Consider the following 12,317-nt stretch of genomic DNA (forward strand, 5'->3'; position numbering starts at 1 on the left):
TCGACGACTGCGCCAACTCCCTCGCCCCGCTCAAGAAACCCTCCAACAGCCACACCACCAAGAGAGCCACCTGGTTCACCGACAAGCTCCATACCTCCAAACGCACATGCCGGAAACTGGAGAAGTTATGGCTCCATGAACGCACAATGGACAACTACGCAGGCCACAAGGACGCCACCCGCAGACATCACCACCTCATCAGATTAGCCAAGAGATCCTCCTTCAAAGACCGCTTGGATAACAACGCACACGACAGCAAGGAGCTCTTCAGCATCGCAAAGGAACTCTCCAACCCCAGCGCCAACGCCAACGACATCCCGCCCTCACAAGAACTGTGCGACTCACTAGCCATCTTCTTCCACCGCAAGATCGCTGACATCCACGACAGCTTCAACACCACAACCACCCCGACTACGCCAGACTCCACCTTCCCTGTGAACACTACTAGTGCCAACCGCCTGACCTCCTGGTCCAACGTCAACGACATCGAGACAAGCAAGGCCATGAACTCCATCCACTCAGGATCTCCATCAGACCCGTGCCCACGCCACGTATTCAACAAAGCAGACGCAGCCATCACACCCCAACTACTGAAGGTCATCAACATCTCCTTTGAAACAGCGACATTCCCGGAAAGTTGGAAGCACGCCGAAATCAACGCCCTCCTCAAGAAGCCCAAGGCGGACCCCAAGGACCTCAAGAACTTCCAGTCCATCTCCCTGCTCCCGTTCCTGGCATAGGTCATCAAGAACATCGTCAACATGCAACTGACCCGCCACCTGGAAGACAACAACATCTTGGACCCGTCCCAGTCCGGATTCAGACGAAACCACAGCACGAGACAGCCCTCATCGCCGCCACAGACGACATCAGGCACCAACTAGACAATGGCGAAACATCAGCCCTCATCCTCCTGGACCTGTCAGCTGCCTTCGACACGGTCTGCCATCGGACTCTAAAGACACGCCTCCTAGAAGCCGGAATCCAAGAAAAGGCCCTTGACTGGACCACGTCCTTCCTCTCTGCAGAACCCAGAGCGTCCCAGTCCCACCCTTCCAATCTGAAGCCACCGACATCATCTGTAGCGTCCCCCAGGGCTCATCTCTCAGCCCGATGCTGTTCAATGTCTACATGGCCCCCCTCACACAAGTGGCCCACCATCACAACCTCAACATCATCACCTACGCCACAACGACACCCAGCTCATCCTCTCTCTCACCAAGGACGCATAAACCGCCAAAACCAACCTCCACGAGGGAATGACGGCCGTCGCCGACTGGATGAGGAGCAGCCGTCTGAAGCTGAACTCGGACAAGATAGAGGTTCTCATCCTCGGACCAACCCCCTTAGCCTGGGATGACTCCTGGTGGTCGACCACACTGGGAACAGCACCAACACCCACTGACCATGCACGCAACCTAGGATTCATCCTCGACTCCAACCTCTCCATGTCAAAGCAGGTCAACGCTGTCTCCTCCTCCTGCTACAACACCCTCCGCATGCTCCGCAGGATCTACAAGTGGATCCCGACCAAAACAAGAAGAACGGTGACACAGACCCTCATCAGCACAAGACTGGACTACGGCATCGCACTCTGCGCAGGAATCCCAGCCAAACACCTACGACGACTACAACGCATCCAAAACGCCTCCGCCTGACTGATCGTCAATGTCCCCGCCACAGCCACATCACCCCCCACCTGAGAGACGTACACTGGCTCCCCGTTGACAAGAGGATCAACTTCAAGCTCCTCACCCACGCACACAAAGCACTCCACAGCGCCGGACCAGCCTACTTGAACAGCAGACTCAGCTTCCACACCCCCACCCACTAGCTCCGCTCCGCCAGCCTCGCTCTCGCTGCTGTCCTCCGCATCCAACGTATGACCTACGGCAGCAGATCCATCTCCTACCTCGCCGCCAAGACCTGGAGCACCCTCCCTACCCACATAGGGCAGACCCAAGACCTACTCGCCTTCAGAAGACTCCTCAAGACCTGGCTCTTCGAGCAGTAGCAGCACCCCCCTCACCATAGCGCCTTGAGACCCTCTGTCAAGCGTTCACACACAAGGTTCCTGTTGTTTCCTTCTTGGAGATGCACGCTCCCAACCCCCCTATGAACTAATCAGTCAGCAAGGAGTTAAGCACTTGCACAACTGCGTAATCCACAAGGGAAAGGGGAAGTGGATAGAGAAACAAGACATACAACACTGGATCTCTTCCTGAGATGGCAGCTCGGTTTCTCTTTGAAGTGTTCAAGACTTCAGGTTCATTCGTACCTTCACAAAATAACAACGATCCTTCAAGTCTCAAAATAACACTTTGCTTTTCTTTTGAAATAATGCTAAAATTACTATTACATACCTATATCTGTGAAGCCCTTTCTAACACTCCTATGATTGTCAGGTTTCAATACTTCTGGGTTAATGCCTTAAAGATCAATACGCAAATAAAATGAATAATCAAAACAATGCACCAAGATATCAGCAATCATTGGTTAATGGTTAGTGTTTGATTTAGTATTCAATTTCACCCAAACGTGGCCTACCTGACAAGTGTGTGCTGCTTTCCTTAAAAGGGATTCTGAGAATAAAAGACAAAAAAAGAAACAACAACAATATCCTCCTTTTAGGAAGTTTAACCTCTGTCCTGTATACGAATTCTGTCCTGCATACGAATTCTCCTATGTCAAATTATACATTGAATACAAATGACTTAAAGAATCTTCAAAACACTGTTTAGTTTTTTTTTTTATAAAACAGTTATTGTCTCAGCTGAAATGTCAATAACGATTTTCTATATTGATTTGTCCATCAACTATGTTCATAAGAGATGACAATTGAAAATAAACTTGCTTTAAATATATGCCAAGTTCCAAAAATCCGTTTTACAATCAAGAAAATGATTTTCCAGCTCTCGAGTCTTTTACAAATAAGAAGCTTGTCTTTACCAATGCTTGTCTTTTGATCCTGAGTTGCTTGGTAACCAGATCTCTTACTTGTTTACACAGGAAATCAGATCGACGAGAGAAGGCTCAACCGGAACTGAAGATCGAGGGAACTGAAGCCTCCGGTGCCTTTCGGGGATCGGAGAACGACGAAGGAATCACAAAAGGGGAAGGTAAGTTTTTAAAGGGAAAACGGGAACTGAGGTTTTCTAAGGGAATCGGGAACAGAAGCTAGCAGGAGGAATTCCAGACGGGAGGGAAGCGGAACCAAAAGAAAGGGACTGAATCAGACGGTGCTCAGATGCACGAAGCGAAGCAACACTGTGAGCGAGGGCAGGGTATTTATAGTCTTTGCTTGGGCGTTCCTTCACCTGCTCACGTGTATTCAGGAAACCGTTCAAAACGTGAGAGTGAAAAGGCTCTTGTATTCAGTTCTACACGTGCATAAAACTTGAACAGTAACAATCATTGCTAGCTGCAAGAAAATGTACCAACAAACATTGTTAGCTACAAATGAATCACTAGCAGTACTTGCCACACAATAAACAGTACTTGTCACACAAAACGAGAACATGCATAATTAAAGGGATTAACTAGCAATGGCATAAGAACCCATGACACCCTCACGGGTAAGTAGCACGCTTTACAAGTACTCTGATTGATTGATTGATAAAAGTATCAGTTGCTGTCGCCTTCAGATATGGCCGCAGTACTTCCTGCACTATTGTAACCTCCGCTGCGCTGTCGAGCAGCGTTAATGTCCATGTCAGGTTACGAAGCTATGTTCTCACTAGCCGTGGCATACCTTACGGTTAACGCAGTAACTTTCTTTTTCTGAAAATGAAGGCGTTAACGTGGCAAGTCGTCCTGCTTGCCTTTACCATCAGAGGGGCGGGGCCGCTCACGTCCTTCTGGGGCACCCCGACCCCTGCCGTGTTCTCCGCCACCGGCTTGTGTGCCCGATGTTTCCTCTGAAGAACGACGAGAATGTTGCTCAGGTACCTGAAATCTATCAGGAGACCTAATTCTTGCGTGGTCGCACAAATCATAAGTGCGCTCAGTAGACACTGGTATCGGCGACGCCGGACGCGACCCCAGTTTCTATTGCTGCTTCCTCTGTTTTTTATTCTTCCAATTCTGTTTTGGAACATTTGGACGGTCGTCTTTAGTAGACTTTGCCATCTGAGTCTGCGGTTGAGTTTCCGTTTTAGCAAAAGGCTTAACACCCAAACTATTGCGACCAATGGTCTTATAAGCCTCCGCAATAATTCTCGGTAACCGTCGGGGTTTGACGACGTCTGGGACAAGGCGCAAAGCAATTCAACACCTGAAAGTTAACCGCATCTCCCTTTACATTACAAAAGATGAGATCAGCAACTACATCAAACAATCCAAAGAGCCTCATTCTCAACTCGACAGCCGCCTCCGGACTGTGCTCATCCTGAACACGCTTGATCACAGAGGGCAAGACAGTCATAGACGGCATGCCGAAACACTTTGCATATACTGCTGCAAATACTTTACCCCAATTCTCACAATCTGTTACCTCTGGCAATAAGTCTTTCTGCAAGCTAATTGTGAGAATCCTGTGTTTTTCCACAGGAGTGGTATTAGGAAACACTGCTTCCAGTTGGTCAAATTTCTCAGCAAGCCAATAAGGCATTTCGTACTTAGTTTGGGGGTGCTTGCCCATTACCGAATTAACCGAATTAACCATGACGGGACTAATTGGCATCCCGGCCGGTCCAACTTGTTGCGCTGCAAGAAACATAATGAACTAAAGCCCTATGTACCCCAACAAAAGAGGTATAAAGTTGACACAAGTCGTCAATCGGGGCATTGAGATAACGTGGATATGGTGTGAACCCGGCTAAGACTGGCAAAGGGCCCCAGGAATTGAAAAGGGACCTAACCGAACCGGAGTTATGGAGGGGGGGAGGGTGCCATTAAACCAAACACAATGCTGCCATGCCGAAATTGGAATCTCTTGTGTCCTATATGGAGTATAGTTCATAGGAATCGCAGTGTGAGTGTATGTTTGGAACATATCCTCATCCGCATTTATTGCAGGAAACGTGACCTAAGAGTAGAAAAGCTCAAAGGGGAACGCCAAATCAGCACTCACCACAAAGATAACAGACATACCATCGTCTGGTACTCCAAACTGCGTCAGATGACGCCGGAGCGCTGCCTGACTATGCTGAGATATATCAATATCACACATAAGGATATAGAGAAGAAAAACTATTTATATAAATTGCAGCACAAAAAGGGTAGTTATTCAAAACGTGAACTTTTTTATAAATCTTAAGCTTGAATTAACCTATAACCCATTCGTATAGGTAGGTTAATCCGTCACGCCTGTTAACCGGAAACAGTGATGAGGGTATTGTGGACAGATACAAGCACTAATCAAGACGTTGGGCGCCATGTTGCGGGGATTTTGCTCATGCACAGAAATATGCGCAGGAAACCAGGACCTCAGTGTATTGTATGTATGTATGTATTTGCATACTTATATAGCGCTATGCTGTCACCCGGAGGGTATCCTGGCGCTTTGACACAAGCCGAACCACCGATGCAGAGCTCAGACTGCTCTTGGGAACAGATGGGTTTTGAGCCCTTTTTTAAAAGCTGGAAATTCAACCAGACTCCATAGCAAGAGCGGGAGAGAATTCCAAAGTCTGGCGGCCGCAAAGCTAAACGACCGCCCACCCATCCTTATCCTCTGAACTCTGGGGACCGTCACCAAACAGGCAGAGGAGGAGCGTAGGCTCCGAGAGGTGGAATACCAAGAGAATAAGTTCTGCAGCAAAACTGGGCCCTGTCCATGTAAAGCTCTAAAAACCAGGCAGGATGCTTTAAAAAGGATACGCTGATGTACAGGCAGCCAGTGTAAATCCTGAAGTGCCGTGGTGGAAGAGGCAGCGCGCGGTCGAGAAAGTGCCAGCTTAGCTGCCATATCTTGGACCCGCTGCAGTTTGCCCACCAGCGTACTAGGCGCCTCCAGGAGCAGTGCGTTGCAGTAATCCAGTCTGCTTAGGATCAGGCCCCGCACTACCTCTGGCCTAGCCTGCGCTGGGAGCAGTGGTAGTACTTTCTGCAACATCCGAAGCAGCATCATGAAGGTGGCTACGGTTTTGTTGACGAAGAGGTCCAGTTGTAGGTTGGGGCCAATCATGACCCCCAGATTTCGAGCAGACTCTGCTGCAGTCACCGCCCCGGAGAAGGAAGGGGGCCAGAAATCATCCGGTAGTGCACGCGGGACACGGTCATTGGAGCAGTACAGCACCTCCGTCTTAGATCCATTAAACTGGAGGGAGTTGGAGCGCAGCCAGTTCGATGTGGCAGTCATACAGCGGTGGAATGTCTCTAAAGAGACAGCGTCTTTGCCCTTCAAAGAAAAGACCAATTGGGTATCGTTGGCGTAATTAAACACCGAGATGCCGAAAGATTTTATCAATAGGATCAGAGGGCGGAGGTACAGATTGAATAATATGGGGCTGATGGCCGAGGCCTGCGGTACCCCCTGCCCAACTTTCCGCACATCCGACTTAAAAGGCGGCAAAGCCACCACCTGCTGTCTGTTGTTAAGGTATGAGACTAACCAGTCCCTGGCCAGCCCCATAACCCCGATCTCCTCCAGTCTCTCAATGAGGGTGGAGTGGCTGACCGTGTCGAACGCGGCCGACATGTCGAGCAACACTAAAAAGGCTGCCCGACCTGTGTCGACCCGCGAACGAAGATTGTCCAACACGGCCACCAACGCAGATTCCGTCCCATGCGCTGGCCGGAACCCAAACTGGGCCACATCCAACCTGGTGTTATCCTCTAGGAAACTGGATAGAGAGCGGGTAACCAACTTCTCCAAGATCTTAACCGGAAAAGGAAGCAGGGAGATGGGCCTGTAATTTGACAGACAGTTGGGGTCGAGTGTAGGTTTTTTCAGGAGGGGGGAGACTACCGCCAGCTTCCAACTCTCCGGAACAGTCGCAGTAACAAGCGACTGGTGGCAGATAGAGTACACAGGGTAGAAAAGTTCTTGCTGGAATAGTTTCCAGAATTTATGCGGAAGAGGATCCAGTGGAGAGCCAGATGATACAGTCTGTGCCAATTTACAGAACTCCTCAAAAGGTGGAAAAGAGAAACAGCTCTATTGAGGTCGATTGGAGAGTTCACCCGACGCTCCCAGACTAAGGGGAGAGCAGTTCTGCCGGGGACGACTGGGAGATTTCTCCAAAGCCTCCAGACTAGAGGAAAGGCAGCTCAGCTGGAGACAGTTGGATAATACTCCCGAGACTGCCGAGCTGAGAAGAGAATAGTTCAGCTGGGGCAAACTAAAGGGTTCCTACGGAGCTCCCAAGCTGAGAGGCAAACAACTCTGCCGGGGTCGACTGGAAGACTCTTTCGGAGCTCCCACGCCGAGAGGGGGACAACTCGGCAGGGGTCGACTGGCAGATTCGTCCGGAGCTCCCGGGCTAAGAGAAGAGCGACACAGCTGGGGTCGACTGGAGGACTCTTCCGGAGCTCCCAAGCCGAGGGGCGAGTAGGTCGGCCGGGGTCGACTGGAAGGTTCTACCGGAGCTCCTGACTGAGAACCGCATGGGAGACCTCCTGGGGGAGCCTGACTAGATAAGCTGTCCAAGGAGACCGACAGAGGCGAGACCCCAAAAACCCACCTCAGTGCTCAGAACCCCTATCCAACTAGCATCAGTGTCTCATTCGTTCTCCGTACTGCAGCAAAGCTACCAATGATTAGACAACCCAGAACAAGTGACTTTGGGACCTCTCAGGAATAGTGGGAATCAAGAACACTCTTTCATTTTCATTCTCATAAATGTCCACAATGTGAGTAATCAGAGACAAGGTATAGTTTAAAATGTTTATTTCAACTACGTGCTCTAAGATGCAGTATATTTGCTAACGCAAGTAAAAATATGCAAAAAATCTCTACAATCAGCATTGTTACAATTCCATAAAATACAAAGGGAGAAATCATATTATAATGATAGTGGAACCAGGTCTATAGCGCCGTGTGTACTACCCTCCCCTTGCTAGGTATTATAATAAAAGAGGATCTCTAGGTTAAAACAGGGACCGCATACCTCCAAAGTCAGGTGAAGTGAATCACATCCCAGCTCAGCACAGTTCTTTGTTGATTGAAAGTTTTTTTCCAAGTGCCAGTCTCATGCATGCAATGCTATATTAAAAGCACCCGAGTTTCAGAAATGAGCAGCTGTGTTCGTGTTGTGTCTAGAGCGTGGGCCGATCAACCTGCATCAACAGCATACATTGTTATTTTAACCTTGAACACTTTGTGCAGACTTGAGGTCGCAGTGTGAGTCTAGAGATGTGAAAAACAGATCATTCTCATGTGAAGGAAAAGCAAGCAGTTTGTCTTTATAAAAACAGAGACATGTAGTGTCATGTGCAAAAGCAGCAAAATGCTGTTGAGAAGCTAACTCACTTATGCTAATATAGCAATGTGTGCAGGCAGAACCGTATCCTCACTACACTTTTACAGGTAGCATGAACATGAACTCTTGGATGTTTTTCTTTGTAACTCTTCATCGCCAAATAAAACCCACCAGTGTTTCTTTTCTTTTATACCACATTGAGCTAGTCTCCCAGTGGATTTCCTGTTATATCACTTTGTTTTTTCTATGTGTACCGAAGTGAACAATCACTGGGAACAGACACTTTTAATATTCTACAAATCTTTGGTTTTCTTCATTTCTTCTAGTCGAGTCTTCATTCATCTGGTATTTGAATAACCCACATAATTATATACTTGTTCCTGTAATTCCTTCATCTCACAATACCTGCACTGTTCTGCTCCTGTCTATGTCCTCAGATGAGTCAATATTATTGTTAATGTTCTTAAGTTCTTTTTGAATTCACTGCATCTCTAGGATTATTTCTAAGTGAGTTAAATGAAGGTGTGTGTTCGCTGAGTCTATGTAGGATTAGAAATTGATTAACGCTTGTCACACTTTTAGTACACTTGTAAGGTTTACCCCAGGTGTGTTTGCAATTAACAAAATCACTTCTGACATTCATTGCAATGCTCTTTTTTACTCTGTGTATGTTAGTTGATGTATTCGTGGGTTAAGTAACTGACAGAAGATATTCACACATTCACTGCACCTGAAAGGATTTTTCTCTGTGAGCATTAACGGATGAATCCTTAATGCGAAAGATTTCCTAAAGGTACTTCTACACTCACTACAGTTGTATGGTATTTACAGAGTGTGTGTAAGCGGATGTCTACATAGGCTTGATAATTAACTACATTTCTTCACACATTCACTGCGCTTGAATGGCTTTTCTTCTGCGTGTGTTCGCTGATGCTTGCTTAGGATTTAAAAGTTTTTTTCCCCTTTGTGAGCTCGCTGATGATTTCTTAATGTTGAAGAGTAAGTAAAAGTACTTCCACATTCACTGCAATGGTAAGGTTTTTCCCCAGTGTGTATTCGCTGATGTCTCCGGAGGCTTGTTAACTGACTGAAGCTCTTTACACATTCACTGCACTGGTATGGTTTTTCCCCTGTGTGTATTCTCTGATGTGTGTGGAGGTGTGTCATTTGACTGAAGCTCTTCACACATTCACTGCACTGGTATGGTTTTGCCCCTGTGTGTATTTTCTGATGTGTGCGGAGATATGTAATGTGACTGAAGCTCTTCACACATTCACTGCAATGGTATGGTTTTTCCCCTGTGTGTGTTCTCTGATGTGTTTGGAGTTCTTGTAACCGACGGAAGCTCTTCACACATTCACTGCAATGGTATGGTTTTTCCCCTGTGTGTATTTTCTGATGTGTGTGTAGCTGTGAAATCTGATTGAAGCTCTTCGTACATTCACTGCATTGGTATGGTTTTTCCCCTGTGTGTATTCGCTGATGTGTGTGGAGGTTTGATATCTGACTAAAGCTCTGCACACATTCATTGCAATGGTATGGTTTTTCCCCTGTGTGTATTCGCTGATGTCTTTGGAGATGTGATAACTGACTGAAGCTCTGCACACATTCCTTGCAATGGTAGGATTTTTCCCCTGTGTGGATTCTCTGATGTGTGTGGAGGTTTGATATCTGACTAAAGCTCTGCACACATTCATTGCAATGGTATGGTTTTTCCCCTGTGTGTATTCGCTGATGTCTTTGGAGATGTGATAACTGACTGAAGCGCTTTACACATTTATTGCAATGGTATGGTTTTTCCCCTGTGTGTGTTCGCTGATGTCTTCGGTGGTTTGTTAACTGACTGAAGCTCTTTACACATTTATTGCAATGGTATGGTTTTTCCCCTGTGTGTGTTCGCTGATGTCTTCGGAGGTCTGTTAACTGACTGAAGCTCTTCACACATTCAGTGCAATGGTATGGTTTTCCCATGTTTGTATTCGCTGACGCTCTTTTATGGTTTCTAATTGGCTAAAGTTCTTGACATATTCAGTGCAATTGCACGATTTTTCTCCTGACCATGTTTCCTGAAGGGTCAGCATAGTTAATAAACCACTTGATTTATTTTGGACGCTTGCTTTCCGATTTAACAATAATATACAAGAGTCACTAAATACCTGCCACATTCATAATATCAGTAAGACTTCCTTGTGGGTGATTGCATCTTTAGATTGGATAATGGCTTTGCATGCTTGAGGGTAAAGCTTAATATTCCTTCCGGTAGGTGCAAATTGGGACAATACTCTGTACTTCAGAGAGCAGAACTCTGCTTTCCTTTAGCCTTAGTTGTTAGGCTCCACTTCATTGTGCTTTTCCCTGGTGCCTGTGGTTTGGCTAGAAAGAGTTAACAACACACCTAGAGCACTGAATGCTGGTCTGTTGCCAGTTTAGATAGCGAAGCACTGCTCTAGCCATATCATGATGGTGAAGCGACTCGTAATGTGTACAGCTACTCCAAAGAGTGTCCCGGGGCAAAGCACAGGTCAGAAAGAATGTAAATCCGGTTGTTTCAAACATGGACAAAAAGCCAAGTTTTCAACCTTTTTTAAACATTATCATGTTGCTAACAGCTCAAAACGGAAGAGGGAGTTTGTTCCAAGCTATGGATCCCAAATAGACACGAGACCTTCCTCCAACTCTCATACCGGCCTCATGATCAAAGCTGGTGTTGGACGCTTGTTTATACAGCAGGTGGTTTGTCAGTTTTGGTACCTTAATTTTGTTGAGGTAATTTCTTTGTCTTGGGGTGTCGAGGTGCAGATCTCAGACTCGGACACTCACTGAATTGCCTTTGACTGCGTTTTCCTGGATCTGTCCTCTGCCTCTGATTGCACTGATGTTTTTGGAGCTCCTTATTTTTGATAATTTTTGCAGGTTTGATGTGTTATCTTCATTATTCATAATCAATCCGTGCATTTAAGGCTTATTCTCTGTTGGATGTAAAGAAATGCAATATTACTAAATGCAAATGTAATAGAATGTGAATACACAATATTTAACCAGCTGTGGAAGACTTCTCTTCTCTACCATATTTGAAATTTAGTAAGGAACATTTTACCATACATGGATATTTCATTAAAACTGCGGTTGAACATGTCACATCTTATTTACTTCTGAAAAGGCAGTGATTTACCAATGTTCAGAGTAAATTACTAACGAAAGGGCAGCTACAGAGCACTCATGTGCTACAGGTACAGTTTTAGGTAGATACACATGGACAAGATTTCAATTAACCAGAACAGATTGTGGAAAAAGAGAGGAATCAGGAAGCGCTGCCGTTAATTCAGTTTCAGGAAGTATCTACCAAAGGTAGCTCTTCAGGAAGTGTATACCAAAGGTAGCTCTTCAGAAAGTGTATAACAAAGGTAACTCTTTAGGAAGTATATATGACAGAGCTAACTCCAGACACCTTTTTCCACAATGCTTTCCTGTTCACACTGGATTAGCTCAAATGCCAACTCCTGCCTTTACCTTGCAGCTCATTAATAATCCACATTTAATAATAATAATATAATAATCCACATTTGTAAAGCGCACACTCACCCGTAAGGGTCTCTAGGCGCTGGGGGCCGTCGGGAAGATTAAGCAGGCTATTGCCCAGAGTCACATGGTGCTGGGCTAATCTGCCGCCGGCCCCGGGGATCGAACCGTGATCCCCAGATTCCAGCGTCAGTCACCCTGGCCGCGGCGCCACACCTCTTCCATTAAGAGTCTTTCTATGAGTGCGACGGCCCTCATGATCGCCGTACTCAGGGTTGTGGTCCAAATGCCACCATCCTGGCAGACTGATTGGCGTATTATAATTGTGATGGTGGGACGGCCCCCCCCGCCAGGATCAAGGATCCCGCTGTGGAGGCAGTCTGCAAACACCCTGAATATGTTGGCAATGCCAATGCCGACATCGCTGAGCATATT

At 46.7% G+C, this 12,317-nt stretch overlaps 1 protein-coding gene across 1 annotated transcript in view; it reads right to left on the reverse strand.

Annotated features, from left to right (window-relative positions):
* LOC144805469 (uncharacterized) overlaps positions 1-12,317 on the reverse strand; it is a 232,067-nt gene that overhangs the window by 118,423 nt on the left and 101,327 nt on the right. Inside the window, exon 2 of the mRNA XM_078672020.1 lies at positions 9,344-10,373. Within this exon, the coding sequence (XP_078528146.1) occupies positions 9,344-10,373 (1,030 nt within the window). The remainder of the gene's footprint in view (positions 1-9,343; positions 10,374-12,317) is intronic.

Source organism: Lissotriton helveticus, chromosome 1_2 (assembly GCF_964261635.1).
Source record: "Lissotriton helveticus chromosome 1_2, aLisHel1.1, whole genome shotgun sequence".
Taxonomy (NCBI): Eukaryota; Metazoa; Chordata; class Amphibia; order Caudata; family Salamandridae; genus Lissotriton; species Lissotriton helveticus.